Raw genomic sequence first — 25790 nt, 5'->3', positions numbered from 1 at the left:
TTAAAAACAAAATCTTAACAGAGAATTATCTGTTGAATACCTCCTGAGGAATAGGTGCAGAGCTGTGTAGAACAAGCAAGGATGACAAGGAGGAATTCTAGAAGAAGAAGAGACACATGAGTAGATGAGTAGGCAATATGGAGCACATACAGCTAGAAGGATGCTCAGGGGTCAGTGCCAGTGCAGGAGGAGGGGGCAATTCGAATATGTGCAGAGTCACAGGAAGCCTCCTGAGGGAGATGCATTCGAGCCAGTCCTTGAAGTCTTGAGTCAGAGAGAGGCAGGTCGAGAGAGCCAGAGCCGGGAAACCAGTTAGAGGAAGGACAGTGTGAGAAAACCAAGAGAGACACAGCGGTCCCCAGTGACCATAATCCTGATTTCACCACTGCAGTTTGGCCGTGTACATTTTTTTTTTTTTTTTGAAAAAAGAAAAGTGCTTCATCCTTTGTATTCACTTTTATTTTTTTCCAAAGAGGACCTGGAATTGCTGCTTGACAGAGTCAACGATCTGATGGAGTTTCGCATTGATGCCGTTCTGGAAGAAATGAGCAGCACGCCGCTTTGCCGGCTTCCCCAGGAGGAGCCACTTACCTGCGCCGAGTTCCTCCAGATGACAAAGGTTATTAGGAGATTGATGTTTTTATTAAAATTTTTAAAATAAAGGGCATGTTTCGAAGCATAAATTACATATTTTTCTTCTGTCTGTAATTGGTCTGTGATAGGTGTGATCAAACGCAGAGCTTTCTGGCAGTAATTTGAAAATGAAGAGGAACGTATCTAAGGAGTCACTTAGACACGAAGAGCAGATCATTTCTTTTCAGACCAGTAGGAGGGGAAATTGCCATGGGACGCATTTCTCATTTTTTTCCATATTTTTTGAAAAATAGAGCTATTTTGTTGAAGAGCTTCCAGTATGCTAGTGCTAATTAATAAGGCGATTGTTTTAAATAGCTTCAGGACAGAATTTCTTCCTTAAACATTTCTGTGGAGCACTGCTCCCCAAACAGGTGTCCAATGGTACACAGTTCCAGAGTCACTGCCAGGAAACCGGGAAAGCTGGGTCTGGGTGGAGATTGCTCAGGGTAAGGACCGTTCCCCCAGTTACCCTGGCAGCTTCTTCACTCATTAACATATTCAAATAACAGCTTTCAGAAGATCTACTGGGGGAGCCTTTGTAACTTGCTTTGACCCATTATTTCTTACACTTTTTTTTTTTTTTTTTTCCAAATGGAACACTTTCTTCCTTATACCAGGATTAAGATCCTGCAAACAGTGTTCCATGAATTGGCCCTTTGGAAATGTCACTTTGGCATCACTGCAGTGTTCTCGATGGGCATCCTGATTATAAGAATTCATCAGTGATGATTTTGATATGGTGTGTCAGGAGTCCTCAAGACCATCTCCACTAGAAGGATGATTTATAAGAATGGCCGATTAAGGGATGTCTGAACGGCTCAGTTGGTTGAGTGTCAGACTTCGGCTCGGGTCATGATCTCACAGTTCATGGGTTTGAGCCCTCCATCGGGCTTGCTGCTGTCAGCACGGAGCGCACGGAGCACACTTCAGATCCTCTGTCCCCTGCTCTCTCTCTCTGCCCCTCCCCACTCTCTCTCTGTCTCTCTCAAAATAAATAAACTTAAAAAAACAAAAAAAGAATGGAAGATTGGTAAGAACGACTCCTGGAAGTCAGCACCTACTTGCACTAAAGACTGAGACTTACTAGAGTGATGTAGTAAAGACACCCAGGCCATAGGGAAACGAGGTGGTGGGGGGTTGGAGGAATGCATGTGTGCATTCCTTATGCTCTCTCACTCTCATGAGGGGCCACACAGAGCTTGCTCTCTCTCTAGCAACAAAAATGCAGCAACATGTTTGCAACATTTCTGCTCAGGGAAGTCCATGAGAAACTCAGTGCCCAAGCTTTTTATTGGGTGGGGTCACATAGGCACCATCTGCCTAGCATGGACCAAAATCCCAGGTATCCAGAAGGAAAACAGGTATGCAGCATAAACCACGCTGTTTGCACAGGCTGTGTAGGCACAGTGAGCCAGTCTTACCAGCTGGGGAGCCGTGGGAACCTTCCCCAAATCCAGGCCCCCAGACACCAGCCAAAGACCAACGTCCCAAGCAGAATAGTAGTCTCAGTCCCGTCCTGGTAACACATGTTACCTTTTCTGCATATGTGGTAATCTTCAGTTTACATTAAATTACTACTAGATAACCAAAATTAAATGTCAGCATTTTAGAAATTCCTATTTCTTCCTTCTCTCAGACTCACCAGCTTTTCTACACCCCAAACTCCCCCTGCCCGCGCGCCCCTGCTCATTTGTCATGCTCTTGCCCTCTGAGAAATCACTTAGCTTCATGGTTTTAATGTCACCGCTATTCTTAGGATTATTCTATAAAAATACATCTCTTTTAAATTTAAGCACAAGCTTTTAAAAATGGGAAAAATACTATTTTTTTTTTTTTTTTAATTGATCATTTAGACCATGCTTGTTACAGTTTGGGTATACGGACTATTTTTTTTTTTTTTTTTTTCAACGTTTTTTTTTTTATTTATTTTTGGGACAGAGAGAGACAGAGCATGAACGGGGGAGGGGCAGAGAGAGAGGGAGGCACAGAATCGGAAACAGGCTCCAGGCTCCGAGCCATCAGCCCAGAGCCTGACGCGGGGCTCGAACTCACGGACCGCGAGATCGTGACCTGGCTGAAGTCGGACGCTTAACCGACTGCGCCACCCAGGCGCCCCTATACGGACTATTTTATATGACTCTCAGTAAAGTTGTGATCCCCTGCTACACGTGCAGCAGATTTTGATTTGTTTTTTTATTATCTATTTATTTATTTTTTAAAAATTTATTTAGACAGAGAGAGCACACAAGCAGGGGAGGGGCAGAAAGAGAATCCCAAGCAGACTCCACATTGTTAGTGCAGAGCCTGACACAGGGCTCGAACTCGCAAAGTGTGATTCATTGTCTGAGCTGAAATCAAGGGTCAGACACTTCACCAACTGAGCCACCCAGGTGCCTCATATTTTGATTAAAAAAATAGTTTTTTAAAGTAATCTTTATACCCAACATGGGGCTCGAACTCACAACCCTGAGATCAAGAGTCGCATGTTCCAATGACTGAGCCAGCCAGGTGCCCCTCCAGCAGATTTTGAATAGTGTTTTTCTCTCCCACTTAACGTTTTTTCAAGAACTATTTCTCATGTTGCTATGTGGCTTTTATAGCCACCTTTTTAATGATGCCTTCAGAATATTCTATTGAGTTCATGTACCTTAATTTACTTACTCATTCCCTGTTGCTGGACGTTTGGGCGGTTTCCAAAGTTTTGCTATTTTGCCAAGAGCTGCAATGAATATATTTATATGTATCATGTTTTCCCCTTTAGGACTATTTCTTTCTTCAAAGCAAAATTATTGCATCAAAGAATGTGGCTTCATTTAATAGCTCTTAATATTTGTAGCCAACTTGCTTTTCAAAGGGATGGCATCAGCTTCCAATGCCATCGGCGACGTAATGGTACCAATTTCACTATCTTTCAACAGATACTGTTTTATAATAATAGTGATAAATTATAACAGAGATTTTATTATAAGTTATATAATGAAACAACACATTTATTATAAATAAAATATAATCAATTTATTGAAATAAATAATTTGAAATTATTATAACTTATTCATTTCAGTTTAAGTAGCAGAATCATAGAACCTAATCTTAATTTGCATTTTGATTACCAAAATGAGTGATTACCAATTAAGTGAATGCTTTCTCTTGAATTTGTTTGCTTTTTTAAAAAAGTTTATTTATTTTGAGAGAGAGTGAGAGAGAGAGAACGCGTGCATGCTCACGAGTGAGGGAGGGACAGAGAGACGGGGAGAGAGAGAATCCCAAGCAGGCTCCATGCTGTCAGCGCAGAGCCCAACACACGGCTCGATTCCAAAAACTGTAAGATCATGACCTGAGCCAAAACCAAGAGTCGGAGGCTTAACCAACTGAGCCACCCAGACGCCCCAGAATTTATTTACTTGGGGATACAGCAATGAGCAAGACAGATGAAATCCCTGCCTTCATGGAGCCCGTTTTCAAGTTCAGGATTCAGAAGAGCAAATAAACAAAAAAGCCCGTAACCCAACAAGTTAGGAGGTGATAAGCTCAGTAGAAAAAAATTAAGAGGGTAATGAAGAAAAGGAGTATCTGATAGACAGTTGTGATTTATGTTGATGGACAGGGATGACTTCTGCTATTACATTTGAGCAGAGGAAATGAGGGAGAAAGCCTTGGGAATAACTTTGGGGAAGAGAATTCCAGGCAGAGGGAACAATAAGTGCCCTGAGGCAGAAACTTGTTATGGTAGCTGGAGGAAGATGTTGCGTTAAAGTTCATGGTGTATGTTCTTATGCTGAGGGGGAAGGAGAAAGGGAATGGCTAGTAAGTATGGTGTCTGGGAAGCAGGGGAGTCTGTGATTTAGAACTCACGTTGTGTGGTTATTCTTAAACAGAAGGGGACATACCGCATTCACTGAAAAAAGATAAGGGGTTAATGATAGAGGCCAGTTTATCTTCTGAATGAGGGCGTGGGATCAGGGATTTGGGTGAGTCCCCACGTCTTGGCCTTTATTTGCTTTGTGCTGTAAAAATCAAGGTCACTAGCTGAGTATATGGAAGAGGACAGTGTAAAGATTTGAGGATACAGCTATTATGGGGCCTGGTAGAAGAATGTGACTGTAGTCCTGTAGAATGATTCTGGGTAGCATTAGGGGCCTGACTGAATTTGGGGACCACATTCCCAGTGCCAAATATGTGCGTTGCCTTGACTTGTGTATGCAAGTGGAAAGGGTTGGTTACCTGGTTCATGTGGGTTGGGCTTCTCCCGGCTGGGGCAGTGGAAGGCTGAGGGAGTGATGGAGGTAAGGATATTGATGAGAGAATGGTTGAAGTGAGAAAGCAAGTCATTAGGAAAGGGTGTGTACAGTGAAAGGATTTAGGATACAGACTCTAAAAAATATTAGTGCTCTCTCAGAAAATAAGGAGCTCATTTATATGGAATGAGATTAGCAAGTTTGGCAAATGTAGGTCCTGTGGTTATGTGTGCTTTGCTGACCAGTAATAAAAACAAACACTTCCTGAGTACTTACTTTGTGCCAGGCACTATTCTAGTATTTTACATACATTAGCTTATGGAATATTCCCAATAACATAAGGTAGGTTCTACGATAATCACCACTTAATTTTCAGATTGGGAGTCAAAGATTTCCCAGAACTAGGATCTGAACCCAGGAATTTTGGTGCTGGAGTCTCTACTTGTTACTAGATGGTACTAACTCTATCTCATCCCTTACCCAATCTCCGACCTGCCTCTTTTTCATAATTGTCTCAAGGCTAGGGATAGAGATTGGTAGTTGGGTGAAGTTGTGAGTTGGGAGTGAAGTTCTTATTTTATGCTTTATTTGATGATAAAGAAGTTTAATAGTTTATTTCAGGACACATCAGAATGTTCCTATGTAAATGGTATCAAAATGCCATGTGCCCTGCAGCAGCAGAGTGGAGGTGAAGGTCATTGGTGATGAGGTAAATGAGCCGTGAAGCTGACGTTTGGAGTAGATGGTCCATGAGCACATTAGAAGAGTTTCAAGATGAGTAATGGTGGGCCTTGGGAAGGGACCAGAGACTGTGACCAACTAACAGGGTGTATTATTGCATGGACTTATTGTCCAACTAGGTGGTAAATTGCTGACTGTCTACATCATCTGTCTCTATCTATCTATCTATCTGTATCTATCACCCTACAGAACTGATCATAGTGCCCCAATCATTATTAGTTTATGTTTGTTAAATCTCATTCTTGAGAAACATGGAATCTCACGAGAGGGGAGTGGAATATCTGAAATTAATTAGGGGCTGACTATGGCTTGTTGTCAAAGGTGAGGAGAGAAAGAAGGCCGACTAGAGCAGATTGATGTGAAATAAAGGAAGCTTCATGGACAGAGAGGCTGATGATAAGCATTTGGAGGTATTTTCTTTACTGTTGGAGAAGTAAGTATAATTTTGGTCTACCTGAGCTGATCAAGTTGGCGTCTTATCTTTAATGCATTCTTTTACATGCCTGCCAGGATTAATGTGAGGGGTGTGGCCCTGCATTATTGGAGGCCAAAATCCAATCTAGAGGCTAAATCTATGGCATTACTACTGGTACTGATATGGTCTTAAGAGTTAGATAAACAGGGGTGCCTGGGTGGCTCCGTTGGTTTAGTGTCCAGCTTCAGCTTAGATCATGATCTCATGGGGGCGCCTGGGTGGCGCAGTCGGTTAAGCGTCCGACTTCAGCCAGGTCACGATCTCGCGGTCCGTGAGTTCGAGCCCCGCGTCAGGCTCTGGGCTGATGGCTCGGAGCCTGGAGCCTGTTTCCGATTCTGTGTCTCCCTCTCTCTCTGCCCCTCCCCCGTTCATGCTCTGTCTCTCTCTCTGTCCCAAAAATAAATTAAAAAAAAAAAACAAAAAAAAAAAAACGTTGAAAAAAAAAAAAAGATCATGATCTCATGGTTCGTGAGTTTGAGCCCCGTGTTGGGCTCTGTGCTGACAGCTCAGAGCCTGGAGCCTACTTTGGAGTCTGTCTCCCTCTCTCTCTGCTCCTCTCCTGCTCACACTCTGTCTCTCTTTCTCAAAAAACAAAAAATAGGGGCGCCTGGGTGGCGCAGTCGGTTAAGCGTCCGACTTCAGCCAGGTCACGATCTCACGGTCCGTGAGTTCGAGCCCCGCGTCAGGCTCTGGGTTGATGGCTCAGAGCCTGGAGCCTGTTTCCGATTCTGTGTCTCCCTCTCTCTCTGCCCCTCCCCCATTCATGCTCTGTCTCTCTCTGTCCCAAAAATAAATAAACGTTGAAAAAAAAAAATTAAAAAAAAAACAAAAACAAAAAATAAATAAACATTAGAAAGAAAAGAACTAGATAAACAAATATGACACTGTTTTTCTTCTTCTTTTTTTTTTTTTTTTTTTTGGTAGGACCTTTGTGTAAATGGTGCTCAGATACTAAATTTTAAAAGCTCATTAGTGGAGGAAGCAGTGAATGAACTAATAAATATGTTGCTGGATGTGGAAGTTCTGTCCAAAGAAGAAAGTGACAAAGTATCTAATGTAAATAGTGCTGATTCAAAAAACGAAAGTTCAGGTAAGAGATGGGGTGATGGAAGGGTCTTACTTGTCCAAGGGCATTACTGAAAACCAAAATTTCATTTGCTATATATCAGTTACTTTCACACTTCTGTAAACACTCTCCCAATTTTATAAGGACATTTATAAATCTGAAGTTATGATTCTGAGCCTATTGTCATTATTCCCATTATTTTTTTTGTGAAATTCTACAAGCACGTACCTTGTCAGTAGAGTAGGATGGATGATGGATTGGAATTCCCATTAGAGGATCTCTGTCTATCCTAAAGCAAACCTTTCGTGGGGATGAGGACACTGACAGGCAGATAAGGAAAGTGATTCCTCCGAGGCTTTATGGCTGTTGATAGAAGAGAGAGCATCAGAACCCAAGTCCCTGAGGCCCCATCTTGCTTTTTCAGCCATAGCTCAGGCCTCTCCTCCTGTTTCCTCACACTGTGGAGCAGAGAGGCCTCCAATAACCCACGTGGTGCCCCAATTTCCTCTTCCTCGCTTTCTAGGAAATCTGACGTCTAAGTATGATTAAACTTGCACGTAATTTATCGTATCTCTTCAATTGCGATAGATGGTTCTCTTTCTTTCCATCTCCCTCCATCTTCTCATCTTGTAACAGCAAAGAGAGAAGGAAATTCCGACACCTTGACGTCATCCCTTAAGGCCCCGGCAGGCCTCTTGCCTTTGGCGACAATCCTGAGAAAGAAGAAGGAGACTGAGATATTAGAAGAGGAAGCCTGCGGGTTACTCTCCCATTTTAACCATCTAAACACGGATGCGCTTCTGAAAGTTACAAGAAACGCGCTGGAGGCCATCCGCAAGCGCATTCATTCCTGCAACATGGTGAACTTCCGGGGTAATAATTCTGCACAGCTTGCCTACTGGCGGGTCCGGCATGGTTGCTGCTTGTGTGTGTGTATATTCCTGCTATTTGTAAATAATTAAAAAAAATCCACCATTTACTAACAGCCTCCATGTAAGTTTATACTTTATGAACTTTGATTATGCCAATAATTCTGTGAAGTAGGTCTTACTAATCCATACTTTCCAAAACAGAAAATGTTTTTACTATTTTTGGGTCAATTTGCTACTTTCCAGCTAGTTTGCTCATTCTTAATACAATCATCCTGTCCTCAGCACAGTTCAGAAACACATGTTGTATTCCCAGATGAGCCACAAAAATCCATCAAATCTAGAGACATTCTGCAATTACATTTTACATTAAAAATTAAAATAAAATATTAATTAGAATAGAAAAATAATAGGGCAGTAAACCCTTTTTATTTATTTTGAATATTGGCATTTAAGGGGAAGCATCTTTAATAATTAAAAGTAGATGAGTAAAAGTGGATACATTGAAGGGATTTTCTGATTGGTAGCATGGTTTATTATGGTTTATTTCACTTTGGAAGGGAAGATAATCCTTTTATTTAACACCAGGGTATTATTAGAACTTATCAAGCGTTGGTTGATATGCTGAATATTAAATCACATGTGTTTCCAACTGTATATATTGCAGGTATTTCCAACTATATAAAGTTACAGACACACATGCGCACACACACCCCCACTTTTATATATCTATGCTATACTGACACTTATACCTACGTGCAACTTTAAAAGCCCCTTAGTTATAAATGGTGAGTTACACCTTATTTCTTCTCCACTCTTTCACTGCTCCCAGTTTGGATTATACACACTGTGGTAGAAAGGTGTTTTATTTGAAATTTTCCCAACTGGTTATGTGCTCTGACTTTGCCTTATTCTGATAGTTATTCTTGTTCTTCATGCCTTGCTTCCTTATACTACATTTAACATTTAATTTGGTGGCATGGTGGTATGTGAACAGCATCCCTCTCAGTATTTTGGATAACAGTTTACATATTTAAGCCTGATCCCACATAGTGGGTGTCCGTTATAGAGGGGGCACCAGTGGCTTGCATCAGAAAATGCATCGGTCCCACTGAACTGTTGTTATGTTGGATAAAACGAGTTAGTTTTCATTCATCTACCAAATATTTGATTGTATATATCTATTATGTATTGTTCTAGGTGCTTTAATTTTTCCAGCTTAAAATGAAATAAGACCCATTTTAAATAAAAAATAGTAAGGCTTCCCTCTTTTGTGTTAACTCAGACAGTAACAGTACCTCGAAGAGGAAGCAGAACCGTCTGCCCATTTTCCGGGCGGGCATCACTCTGGCCATTCCCAACATTGCCATGGCCCCTGCCCTGGAAGACATACAGCAGACGCTGAACAAAGCTGTGGAGTGCATCGTCAATGTCACCAAGGGCATTAGACAGTGGAGCAGCGAGCTGTTGTCTAAGGTGGGTGTGGATGAAGGAATCATTTCATATGGAAGATTCTTCTGTTGTGGATGGGGCTGAGCTGAAGAATATCCTTTCACTTTGTAGAAAAAGATGCAGGAAAGAACAATGGCTGCTTTGCAGAATAATGAAGACAGTGATTCTGATGCTGAAATTGGAGAAAATGAACCTCAAGGTAAATGTTCCTTTAGTCCTTTTTAACCAGTCATTGAAAACCAACATTGATGGAGCTAAAATGTATTTTCCCTCCGTGCAATTCTTAAATCAGTGTTGATTGGAATATAAATCTATGAGCCAGTTTTAAGTTAATATAATATGAAGATCCATGTATTTTAATATAGCCATTATAAATGGTGTATATTTAGTGTATGCATCACAGGTATGGCTGCCTCACTGATTTCTGGTCCCTGGTAATGAAAAGAACAGGGGGACAAGGAAGACTTTAGTCTCACAGTTTAAAGAGAAACTTGTCATCATTGCAATGAATATTTTCTGACATTTAAGAGATAGTTTGTATTTTAACCCAGTATGTGTCCTGTTGTGCTAATGTGTTGTGATTTTTGCCGTACGTCTCATGGTTTTCATTTATAGTCTATAAAATTAGAGAACATATGATATCCAGTTGCTAACGATATTAAATGTTGTCTTTAGTCCTGCAAACTCTTTCTACAGCAACCCTGCAAAAGGGAGATGCCATGTAATTTTCAATTATTATTTATATTCCTGCATGGTAAATCAGCTAACCATCACAAGAAACCGAAACAGGTACCTCTTTGAGATAGTCTGTCACTGAGGAAGAGAAAGATGGCTCAGAACAATGTTGTCCACAACTTGCAATAGTATTTATTGAAGCTAAAAAAAAAAGCGTATGTTATTGTGTTAATTTCAGTTTTTATATTATTTGGAAACATTGCTTTACTTCCTAAAATAGTCTAAAATAGAGAATTTTCTAAACGCAGAATATGCTCAGTCATGAATTATGTCTAAAATGGAGAAGAAAAAATGTTTAATGAAAAGTTGCCTGTATGTGTTTGTCATGACAAACGAATTAAAAAAATAAGCTACATTAGAAAAAAATAACAGCTTTGAGATATAACTTACATAAAACGTGTCCTTTATTTAAGAATTTATTCTTTTAACGTGTACAATTTGGTGGTTTTAGTATATTCACAGAGTTGTATGCCCATCACCCACTATTTAATTTTAGATCATTTTTATCACTCCCCATCCCCCTCCCCCCAGCCCCTGGGAACCACTGACCTACTTTGTCTTTATGGATTTGCTTGCTCTGGACATTTGATATAAATGGAATCATACTGTACATGGTCTTTTGTGACTTCCTTTATTTAGCATAACACTTTCTTTTTCTTAAAAAATTTTTTTTAATGTTTATTTATTATTTTGAGAGAGAGAAAGACAGAGCAAAAGCAGGGGGGATGAACTGTGAGAGAGGGAGACACAGAATCCGGAGCAGGCTCCAGGCTCTGAGCTGTCAGCACAGAGCCCGACGCGGGGCTCGAACCCACAAACCATGAGATCATGACCTGAGCCGAAGTCAGACACTTAACTGACTGAGCCACCCCGGCGCCCCTCGCATAGTATTTTCAAGGTTCATGTGGTAGCAAAATGTCAGTACTTCATTTCTTTTTATTGCTGAGTCATATTCCATTGTATGGACATGCCACATTTTCCTGATGCATCCGTTAGTTGAGCATTTGGGTTATTTCTGCTTTTGGACACTTATGCCTAATACTGCTATGAACATCTGCGTAAAGTTTTTGTACAGACATGTTTCATTTTCATTTCCGTTGGGTCTGTACCGAGGAGTGGCATGGCTGAGTCCGCAGGGTAACTTTATGCGTAACATTCTGAGGACGTGCCAAACTGTCTTCCGGAGCAGTCGTGCCATTTTCCACCCCCACCAGCAGTGTGTCAGGCTTCCGCAAATGCCCCCTGCACCCTCCTTTGTCTGCTTTGGTTGTAGCCATTCTCGCAGGAGTAAAGTGGCACCTCAGTGGGGGTTAGATTTGCCCTCCCCTAATGACTAATGATGTTGAGCATCTTATGTGTTTTTTTACCATTTGTATATCTTGTTTGGAGAAATGTCTATTCAGATTTTTTGCCCATGTTTTAAAATATTGGATTATTGATCTTTTTATTGGTGAGCTGTAACAGTTATTTACCTCAATACGATATCAGATAATTTGCAAATATTTTCTCCATTCTATGGGTTGTCTTTCACTTTCTTAATGGTATCTTTGAAAGCATAGATGTTTTAATTTTGATTAAGTCCAATTTAGCTGCTTTTTTTTTTTTTTTTTTTGGTGCTTTTGATTTTATACTTAAAAAAGGGTTGTGGGGGGTGTGGTGCCTGGGTGGCTCAGTCTGTTAAGCATCCAATGCCCTGTTTTGGGCTCCCCGCTGACAGAGGTTGGGATTCTCTCTCTCCCTCTCTCTCTCTCTCTGCCCCTCCCTCACTCGTACTCTCTCTCTCTCTCTCTCTCTCAAAATAAATAAACTTAAGAGAAAAAAAGAAACAGGGGCTCCTAGTTGGCTCAGTCAGTGCAGCCTCCTACTTTAACTCAGGTCATGATCTTGCAGTCTGTGGACTCGAGCCCCACGTTGGGCTCTGTGCTGACAGCTCAAAGCCTGGAGCCTGCTTCAGATTCTGTCTCCCTCTCTCTCTGCACCTCCTCTGCTTACACTCTCACTCTCTCTCAAAAATAAATAAAAACATTAAAAAAAAAAAAAAAAGAAGAAGCAGTTGTGGGGCACCTGCCTGGTTCAGTTGGTGGAGCATGTGATTCTTGATCTCCGGGGTAATGAGTTTGAGCCCCATGTTGGGTACAGAGATTGGTTAAAAATAAAATCTTAAAAAAAAAGAAAAAAAGAAACTGTTGCTTCACCTAAGGTCATGAAGGTTTACTGCTATTTTTTAAATTTTTTTAACATATTTTATAGTTTTAACTGTTATATTTCAGCCTGTGATCCATTTTGAGTGAAATAGGATTTCAAATTCATTTTTTGCCTGTGGATATTCACTTGTGACAGTACCATTTATTGAAAAGACTGTTTTTTCCCAGCTGCATTTTCTTGGGACCTTTGTTAAGAATCGATTAACCATAAATGTAAAAGTAAGCATTTATTTTTGCACCCTTGGTTTTATTTCATTGATCTTCTGCACCACCCTGTCTTGATTACTGTAGCTTTGAAGTAAGTTTTGAAGTTGGAAAATGAATCTTCCAACATTTTCCTTTTTCAAGGTTGTTGATGACTCTTCTGGGTCCCTAGTATTTCCATATGAAGTTTAGAATCAGCTTGTGAATTTCTACAGAAAAAGGCAGCTGTGATTTTTATAGGCATTGTGCTGAATTACAGAGTATTGAAATGAAATTTGAAAGGATTCAAATAATGCAAAGTACATTCTCCCACCGTATTGTAAAAATCAGTTACAGGAGATTTGGGAAATTCCCAAATACATAAAAATTAAATAACACACTCTGAAATAACCAATGAGCCAAAGAAGAAATCACAAAGGAAACTGGGAAGTACTTTTAGGATGAAAGCAAAGGAAAACACAAAATACCAGAACTTATGAAATGTAGTTATAATAGCATTTGGAAGGAAATTTATAATCTTAAACATGGATATTAAAAAAGAAGAAATACCTTAAATCCATAACCTAGTCTTCTGTCTTAACAAAACTCTTTTCAAGGTCACTATTTTTTTCTTCTAGAGACTGTCATCTGTTGAGCCCCTCTTGTGAATTCTCATTTCATTTATGTTCTCCTCAATCTCAGAATTTGCATTCAACTCTTTTGTATTTCTATTTCATTATTGCTATTCTTTATTTTGTGAGACATGATTCTCACACTTTCTTTTTTTTTAAAGTTTATTTATTTATTTTGAGAGAGAGAGAGACAGAGAGAGAAGCAGAGAGAGAGAGAGAGAGAGAGAGAGAGAGAGAGAGAGAGAGACAGAGAATTCCAAGCAGGCTCCACCCTGTCAATGCAGAGCCCAATGTGGGACTCAAGCTCAGGAACCGTTCGTAAGATCATGACCTGAGTCGAAGTCAAGAATTGAAGGCTTAACTGACTGAGCCACCCAGGTGCCCCTTCTTTAATTCTTTAGTTAGGGTTTTCTATCATTCCCTGAACACATTTATAACAGCTGATATATACATTTTTGTCTAGTAATTCCAATAGTTGGGTTTTCTCATATAGAGTTTCTATTCACTGCTGTTGCTCCTGTGTGTGGGGACTGCTATTTTGTATCTTTGCATGGCTGACCATTCTTACTTTTGTTAAAAACTTGATATTTTAAAGAATAGAATGTGGCACCTTTGAAAATCTGGCTGTCTTGTCCCCAGTCTGTTGTTGTTGTCACTGTTTGTTTCTTTATTGACTTTATGGACTCTCCTGGACTAATTCTGTAGAATTTGCCTTTCCTGTGGTGTGCACAGCTGGAGTTTCTGGTTAGTTTCATGGTCAGCTAACGATTGCCTAGAGATTTCCTTAATCCTCTGAACCAGTAAGTCCTACACCTTTCGCCTAGGGGATGGTATGTTGGCTGGAGCACCTGATGGCTCAGGAAGTTTTCAGGACTGCCTTAGCCTTTATTTACTGATTGTGTGAGGCCCTGAGTTCAGACAAAGTAAAAGATCAGGGCATTTTAGGTCTTTCCTGGGCATGTGCACAGCTCTGTACATATGCATGACTTTTAGAGCCCCAGGGGATCACGACTTTACAACACCCTCTGTGGATATCTATCTCATTCCTCAGATCTTTGATTTTTTTGGCCAACCTCTTGTTTATCTCAACGAGTACCATTGTCTCAGGCGTCTGTGAAGTTAATTGTTACTGCTTGTTTTTTTTCTAATAAATGCTTTGGTGATAGGGTTTTTGTTTGTTTGTTTTTGTTTTTTGTTTTTTTACTCAGTGAATTCTGAGTCAAGTCAAATAAAGATAAACTCTGGATGGGGCTTTTCTAGAGAACATCACGATGAGTCAAATAGTCACAATTCTCTGGGGCTTCTTGAGGGGCTCCAAAGCCAGTCTGGCTCCTGGGTGATGCTAAGCTGTGGCTGTGTTTCTCAAGGCAAACACATTGCCAAGGAGGGGGAAGTGGACCTAGGGAAGTTAAAACACCTCGAAATTCACTATGGTTGCCAAGATTTTAGCATTTTTTCTTTTTTTATAATTAAAAATTTTTTAAATATTTATATTTGAGAGAGAGGCAGAGCATAGTGGGGGAGGGGCAGAGAGAGAGGGAGACACAGTATCTGAAGTAGGCTCCAGGCTCTGAGCTGTCAGCACAGAGCCCGACCCGGGGCTTGAACTCACAGACTGCGAGATCATGACCTGAGCTGAAGTTGGATGCTCAACTGACTGAGCCACTCAGGTGCCCCTTAGCATTTCTTCTTAAATAAAGAAACACTACTTGGATTCTTGCAAGCTTTGGGTAATGTCCAGAGTCCTGAAAAATTGATATTGACAAGTTTTCAATTGCTTTTTACAAAGAAGCAGATTGTCAGAGGTCCTTACTTTATAGAAATTTCTTCCTTATAGGGGCGCCTGGGTGGCGCAGTCGGTTAAGCGTCCGACTTCAGCCAGGTCACGATCTCGCGGTCCGTGAGTTCGAGCCCCGCGTCAGGCTCTGGGCTGATGGCTCGGAGCCTGGAGCCTGTTTCCGATTCTGTGTCTCCCTCTCTCTCTGTCCCTCCCCCGTTCATGCTCTGTCTCTCTCTGTCCAAAAATAAATAAAAAACGTTGAAAAAAAAATTTTTTTTAAAAAAAAAAAAAATTTCTTCCTTATAGAAATCCCTTCATCTTTTTATTTTATTTATTTTCAAAAAAAATTTAGAAAAAAAAATTTTTTTTTAACGTTTATTTATTTTTGAGACGGAGAGGACAGAGCATGAACGGGGGAGGGTCAGAGAGAGGGAGACACAGAATCTGAAACAGGCTCCAGGCTCTGAGCTGTCAGCACAGAGCCCGACGCGGGGCTCGAACTCACGGACCGTGAAATCATGACCTGAGCCGAAGTCGGCCGCTTAACCGACTGAGCCACCCAGGCGCCCCTCAAAAATTTTTTAATTAAAAAATTTTTTTTATTTAATTTTTTTAGTTTAATTTTTTATTTTTTAAAATTTACATCCAAATTAGTTAGCATATAGTGCAACAGTGATTTCAGGAGTAGATTCCTTAGTGCCCCTTACCCATTTAGCCCATCCCCCCTCCCCCAAACTCTCCAGCAACCCTCAGTTTGTTCTCCATATTTATGAGTCTCTTCTGTTTTGTCCCCCTCCCTGTTTTCATATTCTTTTTTATTCCCTTCCCTTATTTTCATCTGTTTTGTCTCTTTAGTCCTCATAGGAGTGAAGTCATATGATTTTTGTCTTTCTCTGACTAATTTCACTTAGCATAATACCCTCCAGTTCCATCCACATAGTTGCAAATGGCAAGATTTCATTCTTTTTGATTGCCAAGTAATACTCCATTGAATATATATACCACATCTTCTTTATCCATTCATCCATCGATGGACATTTGGGCTCTTTTCATACTTTGGCTATTGTTGATAGTGCTGCTATAAACATGGGGGTGCGTGTGTCCTTCGAAACAGCACACCTGTATCCCGTGGATAAATGCCAAGTAGTGCAATTGCTGGGTCGTCGGGTAGTTCTATTTTTAGTTTTGTGAGGAACCTCCATACTGTCTTCCAGAGTGGCTGCACCAGCTTGCATTTCTATCCCTTCATCTTTTTAAAGCATGTTCCCTATGCTGTTGATATAAATTTCTCTCTCTCTCTCTTTTTTTGGTTTTAGATACCTTTGAAATAGCATCTGTAAACTTACCCATTCCTGTGCAAACCAGGAACTATTATAAGAATGTGTCTGATAACAAAGAGATTGTGAAATTAGTGTCTGTGCTTAGCACAATCATCAACTCCACTAAAAAGGTATGTCAAAAGGATTTGTCACCAGAACCCTTTGCTTTACAATATGTACTTGTGTGAATGTCACAAGCTTGTGTCCTACACGTAGCCTGGGTCTCACCCACGGTGCCTTTGGTGAGGAGCTGTGGGATCTTGGATGTGCTCAGCAAATGTTCGTTTACCTAAAACTTTTTCTTTCTAGGTTGCGAGGTGAAAAAGGACCATTATTCCTATGTTTTATGTTGTGTTCTGTTTAATGCTTTAAGTCTATGTATTTACTGATTTAGTACAAATAAACCTAACTGTTAAAAAATTTTAAGGGGTGCCGGGTGGCTCAGTCAGTTAAGTGTCTGATTCTTGGTTTCGGCTCAGGTCGTGATCTCACAGTTCGTGGCTTCGAGCCCCACATCGGGCTCTGCAGCTGACAGCGTGGAGGCTGCTTGGCGTTCTCTTTTTTTCTCTCTCTCTCTGGCCCTCCCGCACGTTCACTGTCTCTCTCAAAATAAGTATACAAACTTAAAAAATTCAAACCACAAGCGAGTGCCAGTCAGTACTGACTAGTACTGCTTCATCTGAAGCAGAATAAGGCTTATACTTAATTTTTCATTTTTGTGTAGTCAGGTAAATCTCATAAACTATCAGATGGAAACGTATGTGTATTACCACACGGAGACGAGGTCATAGGGAAAATAAAGCAAATAGGTGTTATCAAGTCAAACTTGTACTCGAAAGGGGTGTACGTTAGGATTAGGTTTTCTTCCAACCTGTTCCTCTCTCAGCTCCCCCCTTTCTGTTCAGGCAAGCCTGTTTTTGTCAAAAGGATTCAGAACCCTGAAGTCAGCTTCTACTGACGCACAATTTATATTCACACTGCCGCCAATACCTGTCGACTCTTTAAAGATGTCTCTCCGTGTTGAGGGAATAGTTGCCACTCAGCAAATACATCTTTTCTATTACTCGGTTCTGATAGAATGAGCTTCATTTGTTTGAAAACATTTTGAGAGCTGCCATTGCTGTAACCATGTGAAGAAATATTATTAAGTTTAATTTTAATGTGTTCCTGAGGGAACTGGAAGCTTTTGCACTTATGCATTTTCAATATTCCTTTCTTAAGATATTGAAGGTCCTATATTTAATTTTGCCTTAGGGACAGTGTTCACGTAATTCAATTTAACAAATATTTATCTAGTGCTTAGTTTATCAAGCTCTGTATGCATGATAAAGGTAAGTATTTTATGGTGATGATAAACATTCAGATATATTTCCAAATGTTGCAGTAATCATGGAACATACAATGAAATAAATCAATAATGAAGCTCATTACTTTCTCTGAATATAAGCAGCCGCTATTATGAAAATCTAAGGGTAAGCATAGTCGTTGAAATTAGCATACTGCTGGCAACAAAATGCTTATCTCCGTGTTATTTCTGTCGCATTTGCTTTTATATTACACGAAGGAAGTGTGCAAATCTTAGGCACTTAGAATAACTTGGACTTTTTCCAGACGGACGAGATGGACATAGTGTTTCTGGAAGAATAAATACACACTTCGTCATCATACTAGACATGATCAGCTCTCTATAGCCAAAGACCCTTCTGGGTGATTCTGGCTCAACTATGGAAAATCCTATGATCCCAGCCCCTTTCTTCTTGCCATCGCTGACTGGATCAGATTGTAAACCTGACCTACATTCAGCAGATCCGTAGGCTAGCCACCAACTTACAACGTTGCCTGGCTTGGAAAGATGAGCTGGACCAAACAATTTAAATAACCTTGGCAATAAAAATAACTTCAGCTCTACACCCGCAGTTCGTGGAATTTTTCCTTTAAGCCCTAGGTTACCTCCACTTTAAAAACTTCCAACTTAATAAAGAGTGACACCGTCAGAAAAGATAAATGAGAGTCTCAACGTATTTAGGGTATGTTCTTAATATTATAAAGTCTAGGATGTTCAAAGAGCTCAGGATTCTGGAATTTCTACCCATATTTTGCTATCTTTGGTAATCTGTAATTCATTCTCCACATCATCCTACACTTGTGAATGTCTGCATACTGTTGCAATTCATCCTGGGTGTGCATGTCAACATCTCAGTCCATGCAAGGGGGTCACTTTGGCTGGATAAGTAGTGGCGGGCTTAGCTTTCCAATTTTAATTGAAGTCTGGGACGTCTCAACGGCTGTCACACCCGAGGCGTGTGGGACACTTTCGCTGCATTTGGGGATTGGAGTGAAGCCATTTGGTTTAGTGCAGGTTGGTAAGCTCTACTTAAGTGACTGGGCCATTTAGAATGCTGTTGGCATGCTATATTTTTTCAAATAATGGCATTTTAAATTCTATCCCAGTTAAAACATTTTTTTCTCACGCAGATGTATCTCTGAAATTATAATATAAGCCAATAGAAAAAGTTGATTCCCAAGAGGTAGACGCATAAGAAATGAGGAGCCAAATCTTTAATTATTTATAGGTGATATGATTATCTATTATATAAATCCAAGAGGCTGATCTAAAAAAAAAATATGGCCCAATGAGAGTCAGGTTAGAGTTCGTTGAAAGGTAATTATAGGCATTTCTGCTGTAATACAATAAACATTCCTGAAAACACTGTTTTGCAAAGTTGCACATCAAATATAATACGGATTATGAGAAAAACAGAATTGAGGCAGACACACAAAACCTAGGAAAGTTTGTAGCCGAGTAGTTACAAAAACAGGGGCAATCATAGTAAAATTTTAACCCATTTAAAAATGGTATCGTAAATAAAGAGCTTTACTATTAAAAGGTGACAGAACTTGGTAAAAGGTGGGTGTGAGAAACAGTTGAAACAAGGATAAGATGTCCAAAGATCATGCTGAACTGTGCAGAGAACAGCCTCAACACAAAGCGGGACCAAACTGGCCCCAAAGGAAAAAGTGCTGGAAGGGGCGTGCACACAGAATTGCGCCCCTCCGCGGCCGGCTGCTTTAGCTGGTACAGAACAGCATGCTGGGAAAAATAGCATTTGATAATGTCACCTCCCCATTTTGTTGACATCATTCTCTAGTTACCAAACATGAATGAGCCAGTTCATCTTACAGAAGCACACTTTGTAGCGAACAGGACTGTTGATTAAAAAATCAATTTTTTAAGCTTCTATGCCATCCATAGCCAGTTGTAAAAATAGTGGAAAAGAGATCCTGTTTACAATAATCACATCGCTGAAAAATACCTAGGAATATGCGCAATAAAGAGTGTGTGGAGTCTCTATGAAGATTCCCATAACACTTAACATGTAATTAAAAAAAAAATTGGAAGATTTGGAAACACATACTGTGTTCCTGGATGGGAAGATTTAATATTGTACAGACGTCACTTCTAATCCAATGAGTTTATACATTTTACGTGATTTCATGCAATCTGCCAGGTGGGGTTTGATACAGGATGTATTCTGTTTGCCCCTCCAGATCTTATCTCCACTCTCTGACCTTATGGAACAAATTAATAGTTTTCCATTGAGGCTTCCAATAGATTTTACCAACGACAGAGTCGTGGCAGAGGTCTGGGGCTGGGGGCGGGGGGTGTGGGGCAGGGGAAAGAGAGTGACCTTAGCATAATTTTTTCCATAGCACCCCTGTTGTGGCATGATTTTGAACTGTGGGTTTTTAAAAAAATTTTTTAATTTAGTTTTGAGAGAGAGAGAGAGAGAGAGAGAGCATGAGCAGGGGTAGGCAGAGAGAGAAGGAGACACAGAATCTGAAGCAGGCTCCAGGCTCTGAGCTGTCAGCACAGAGCCCCACACAAGGCTCTCTAACTTACGAACCGTGAGATCATGACCTGAGCCAAAGTCGGACACTTAACCGACTGAGCCACCCAGGCGCCCCTGAACTGTGGTTTTTGAATGAAGACCCAACTCCAGTCAAGAGGGTCTTGTCCACAAAAGTCTTCATGGACTCTTTTTCTAGTTTCTAGAAATTGTCCCCTTCTCCTTTTGGCTAGGAAGGCTAACAATTTCATTGTTACTACTCCTGAGTTACTATGCCCATATTGTATCTAGTACCAATCCTATGGCATTTTTAAATAAACAGCTCACTAATTAAACATTTTATTTTGTTATTTTATTTTATTTTATTTTATTTTATTTTATTTTATTTTATTTTATTTTATATTTACTTTGAGAGAGAGAGGGGAAGAGCGAGCAGGGAGGTGCAGAGAGAGAGGTAGAGAGAATCTCAAGCAGGCTCTGCACTGCCATCACAGAGCCCAATGCGGGACTTGAACTCATGAACCGTGAGATCATGACCTGAGCTGAAATCAAGAGGCGGACGCTTAACTGACTGAGCCACCCAGGTGCCTCACTAATTAAACATTTAATAAATCCATGGGAACCACCAGCAGTTGAGCAACATTCACATATACCATGATGCCATTTCCACATCTTCCCTCTGAACACGAATCTGTTATTTGTATTCTAGGAAGTTATTACATCTATGGATTGCTTCAAGCGCTACAATCATATTTGGCAAAAAGAGAAAGAAGAAACAATTATGATGGTTATTACAAAAAACCCCTTGCTTTCTGAATTTGAATCTCAGATTGTCTATTTTCAAAAGCTGGAGCAGGAAATTAATGCCGAGCCAGAGTACATCTGTGTGGGCGCCATTGCTCTATACACAGGTTGGTTCGTTTTCTTTCATACAGTCATCAAAATTCAACTGTATTGTTCTGTCTCTTTACCTAGATTAGTATGCCAGAGAGTTCTAGCTGTCTTAAAGTTTTTATGGGCTTCAAGTTTTCAGACCAATTTGTAGATTTGTTTTTAATTCCCTTCTGCATAATTATATATCCTGGACTATTCTGAACACTTTGCTGCTAAACCTTGAAAATAAATGCTATTTCAGAGAAAGAGAATGAGTGTGTTGTATTTGCAATTAAAATGTACCCTTCCTTTAATAAATAATTGTAAACATTTGAGGCTAATCTTCAATGGTTTTGATATGTACTTTTTAAAGCATTTTTGAAATATGTTTCACATTGTTGTAAGACCAGCTTTATAAAATAAATGAATAAATGATGAGTAGGAAATCTAACTTTTTCCAGTTTAATTTTTTTTATGCACCACAAAGCTGTAAGTTGCAAAGTGTTTATTATTGGTGAACAGCAGTGCTCTGTTTTTTCATACTGGTTCAAGTTTTTCAAACTGAACTGTGGACATTTGGGTTTTACAGATGACTTGAAGTTCACTCTGACTGCTGAGACAAAGGCCTGGATGGTTGTCATCGGTCGTCACTGTAACAAAAAGTACAGGCGTGAGATGGAAAACATTTTTACACTTGTTGAAGAATTCAATAAAAAACTGAATCGTCAGATTAAAGACCTAGATGATATTCGGATTGCTATGGCAGCACTGAAAGAAATCCGGGAGCAGCAAATCTCCATTGACTTTCAAGTAGGACCTATTGAGGTAACTGATAATCATTTGTTCATTATGGGAATAGCTCATCATGTTGAGTGATACTAGCTGAAGTATTTTTAAATTTTTTTTTTTAATATTTATTTATTTTTGAGACAGAGAGAGACAGACCATGAACGGGGGAGGGGCAGAGAGAGAGGGAGACACAGAACTGGAAGCAGGCTCTAGGCTCTGAGCCATCAGCCCAGAGCCCGACGCGGGGCTCGAACTCACAGACCTCGAGATCGTGGCCTGAGCTGAAGTCGGATGCTCAAACGACTGAGCCACCCAGGCGCCCCATCTGAAGTATTGACTAGCTGTGGACTGTAGGGATGGTGGTTACAGATGGATGCTTAACCTAAGAATAATTTCAGTAATGATGATACCTTAATGATGGTACCTTCTATGGGCCAGTTCTAGACCTTTGCATGGCATCTAAAGTCCCTAACTGCAGAGCCTGAGATGAGGATTTCGGTACAAGTGATCTACTGATAAGTGCTCATAGGAGAAGGGAGTGTGAGGGAAATAGGAATGATGAGGTCAGGTCAGAGGTGGGGGAGCTAAGGGAGGGTGTGAGCTTAGCTGTAGACAGATTTCCCACAGGGTGCTCTGGAGCACGAATTCCACACAGTTGCTCCCACTTTGAGGTAAGGGAGACTGCCCTTTGTACCCCTGAGGCAGTTGGTTATTGACCATCATCTCCCCAAGAGGAGACTCCCATTTAGCTGAGGACAGTTTTCCAGGGAAAGAGGCAGCTGCCATTACCCCAGACAGTACTCCTAGCAGTCAGGATGGGAATACCAGCTGGAAAACAGAACCTGGATGCAACTGTAGGGGAGGAAAAATTCTTCCTCTACCCTTCAAGATTCTCCAGCTGGTTTAAAACTTAAATTGACATGAGACCTACTAATAGGAGTAAAACCAAAGTTTTACTATGTGCACACAGAGGCCCAATAATGAAATTGAGACCTAAAGAAATGACCAAGGCAGGCCATTTTTATGCTTTTCAGGCAAAGAGACAATAAATCCGTGAGGAATTGAAAGGATAAAGAAAACTGAATTTTGGGAGCTTCAATTAGTAAGGAATTCTGAATAAGTTTTGGGCTGTGGTAGTAAATTAGTAAAAAGAAACAAGGGTTGTTATATAGCCTTCTCAGCTCTAAATGTCCTATCCCTGGTGATAAGGATGTTTCTTTACCTCCTGGTTCTGAGAGGCTGCCTTTCACACAGGAGATTTATTTCCTGGTTTCTGGAGAAAAAGTCGGGCAGAGTGTCAGAGAGTTCTTTTTGAATTGGCTATTTCTTAAGTGACTTTTATTCAAAATAATGTGGCAAAGTGGCACATTTTGGTCCCTATAGGTACTAACAGTGTCCATTCATGTATTAATTCTGTATTAGCACATTTAATCCTTACTCAACACCTCGTTTAACATAAGGAAACCAAAGGTCAAAGAAATTATTCAGCTTGATTAGTGTTACACATTTCTTTTATAATTATGCTGTATCATATTTTCTCTCCTGTATGAAATTGTTTGCTCAGGAATGGGTCACTGTATTATTCTTTTGAATGAAACCAGTATGATTATAGCATTAAAATGATTCCAGAAAAAAAAATACCATTTTAGCACTTCATAACTTAAATGTCTGGACTTAAATTCTTAAAAAAATTTTTTTTATTAAGTTTATTTATTTATTTTGAGAGAAAGACAGAGAGAGTGAGCAGGAGAAGGGCAAAGAGAGGGAGAGAGAGAGAATTCCAAGCAGGCTCCATGCTGTCAGCGTGGAGCCCCATGCAGGGGTCAAACTCACGAACCGTGAGATCATGACCTGAGCCGAAACCAAGAGTTGGACGCTTAACTGACTGAACCACCCAGGCACCCCTGGACTTAAATTCTGATGGTGAGGATTGTACACCAGTCTCACATTTTCTGTGCCCCTCTTTGAATTTTGGAAAGTTCCAAATAACCATGAAAATGGTTCAGATAATTAAATGCTTGCACCTTTGCCGTATTAGGTCAGGAAAATCATGTGGCCCACCGTGTCCTTCTTGGGAATTGAAACATAAGATAAAGAGTCCCTGCTTTGTGTAGAACCAGGAGCGTCCCTGGGCATTTGAAGGGAAGGCCCAGTAACTGACACCCCTGTTTCCCCCTGTCTGAGCATTCAGACAAAACTGTAGTCAAATAGTCAAGGTAAAAATACAACCTTTTGTTCCCGATAGAACTTATTTGGAAGACTTGGCTTAGTGTACAACTCCCATATTCCCATTACCACCCAAATCCATGCACACACACTACTTGTGATGACTACATCCCAGAATTGTTGAACTTATTCGTGCATCAGAGGCAGAATCGAAAAGCTGCAGGCCCCTCTATTACCCTGCTTCACTCTATTTAAAAAAAAATTTGATGCTTTATTTTTGAGAGAGAGAGACAGAGAGAGAGCGAGCGTGCATGAGTGGTAGAGGGGCAGAGAGAGAGGGAGACACAGAATCGGAAGCAGGCTCCGGGCTCCGAGCTGTCACCACAGAGCCCGACATGGGGCTTGAACTCACGAACCGCGAGATCGTGATATGAGCCGAAGTCGGACGCTTCACTGAGCCATTCAGGCACCCCACCCTGCTTCACTCTATTGACACTGGAGGGCAGACCAGTGGGTTGCCTTCAAGGAGGAAGAAGAAAGAGGGAGAAAGGCACTGGGCTAGGCTTGCCCACATCAAGTCTTTTACCCAAATTAATGATCAGGTATTCGTTCCACCTGTATGGAGAGAACTAATGCCGGGAGAGGAGGGCAGAGATATTTAGGGAAAACCCTTTCTCATGAAAACCAAACTCTTTTAGCCAAGAGAGTAGTCGAGGATTTTGCAACTTGAGGTCAATGACTGGGCTCAGGCTTTGATGCAGCAGTACCCTTGTGTGTCTTACTATTGGAACCTCTTACCAACAAAATGAAATGGGATAGAGTTAAAACCCTGATTTATTTTATTATGCTAATATTAGCAGTTAGATTATCTTACGTTTTTCATCTCGAAGTCTTGAAATACAACTTAGGGGCCTAAATAAAAATACCTTTTATTTGCATAATGGTTTATAGTTTTTGAAATTCATTTAAAATGATATTTGTGGATATTCACAAAAATCCTGTGAAGCAGCCAGGAATTTTCTCATTTTACCGAAGAGGAAACTGAAGCTTAGGGGCCCGGTTGCCCATTTAAGCTTTTATGGTTTGCAAGAAGGAAAGAACTCTTGGGGTAGTTTCCCTATCATACTGATCTTTTCCATTCTATCGTTTTAATAAGTGAGTGAGTAGATTTATGCATCTGACCGGCAGAAATTAAATTTTCCTTCTTTTGTGTAGGAATCCTATGCCCTGCTTAACAAATACGGTCTTCTCATAACGAAGGAAGAGATGGACAAGGTTGATACTCTGCGCTATTCTTGGGAGAAGCTTCTGACACGTGCCAGTGAAGTTCAGAACGAATTAGTCTCACTGCAGCCCCGTTTCAGGAAGGAGCTAATTAGTACCGTGGAGGTCTTCCTCCGAGACTGTCACCACTTCTATTTGGACTATGATTTGGTACAACTCTGGTTTTTCCTGTTTGTATTTTTGGGAAGAGTCAATAGAGCCGGCAAAGTGCATAAAGATTCTATGCCAAGTTTCATGACTCTCCCTAGGAATGGGAGTTTCATTTTCATGAGAGCAATCCAGGAAATGAGGAGTCTAAAAGTGCAATCCATATTGTATCATTGGTCTGTTCCTGAAGTTGTTTGGTAGCTTTCTAACTTTGTGTGGCCAAATCCTGTTCACATGTGGTTAAATGTCATCCTTCTGCAGCTTTCCTTAGTTCCACAAACACTGTAGAGCACCCAGGGTGTGGCAGGCACTGCCCTTGGTGCTGAAGACACCAACGTGGACAAGACAGAGGCAGT

At 40.5% G+C, this 25790-nt stretch overlaps 1 protein-coding gene across 2 annotated transcripts in view; it reads left to right on the top strand.

Annotated features, from left to right (window-relative positions):
- Positions 1-25790, top strand: part of DNAH5 (dynein axonemal heavy chain 5) — a 289955-nt gene that overhangs the window by 99833 nt on the left and 164332 nt on the right. For both annotated transcript variants that reach the window (XM_058715840.1, XM_058715830.1), the window contains exons 17-25: positions 474-619; positions 7012-7177; positions 7790-8026; positions 9308-9498; positions 9586-9673; positions 16325-16458; positions 20885-21086; positions 21638-21873; positions 25219-25437. In XM_058715840.1, the coding sequence (XP_058571823.1) occupies positions 474-619; positions 7012-7177; positions 7790-8026; positions 9308-9498; positions 9586-9673; positions 16325-16458; positions 20885-21086; positions 21638-21873; positions 25219-25437 (1619 nt within the window). The remainder of the gene's footprint in view (positions 1-473; positions 620-7011; positions 7178-7789; positions 8027-9307; positions 9499-9585; positions 9674-16324; positions 16459-20884; positions 21087-21637; positions 21874-25218; positions 25438-25790) is intronic.

Source organism: Neofelis nebulosa, chromosome 1 (assembly GCF_028018385.1).
Source record: "Neofelis nebulosa isolate mNeoNeb1 chromosome 1, mNeoNeb1.pri, whole genome shotgun sequence".
In the NCBI taxonomy this organism is placed as follows: domain Eukaryota; kingdom Metazoa; phylum Chordata; class Mammalia; order Carnivora; family Felidae; genus Neofelis; species Neofelis nebulosa.
Note: the sequence above shows the minus strand (reverse complement) of the source record. Positions and strands in the feature narration are given on the sequence as shown.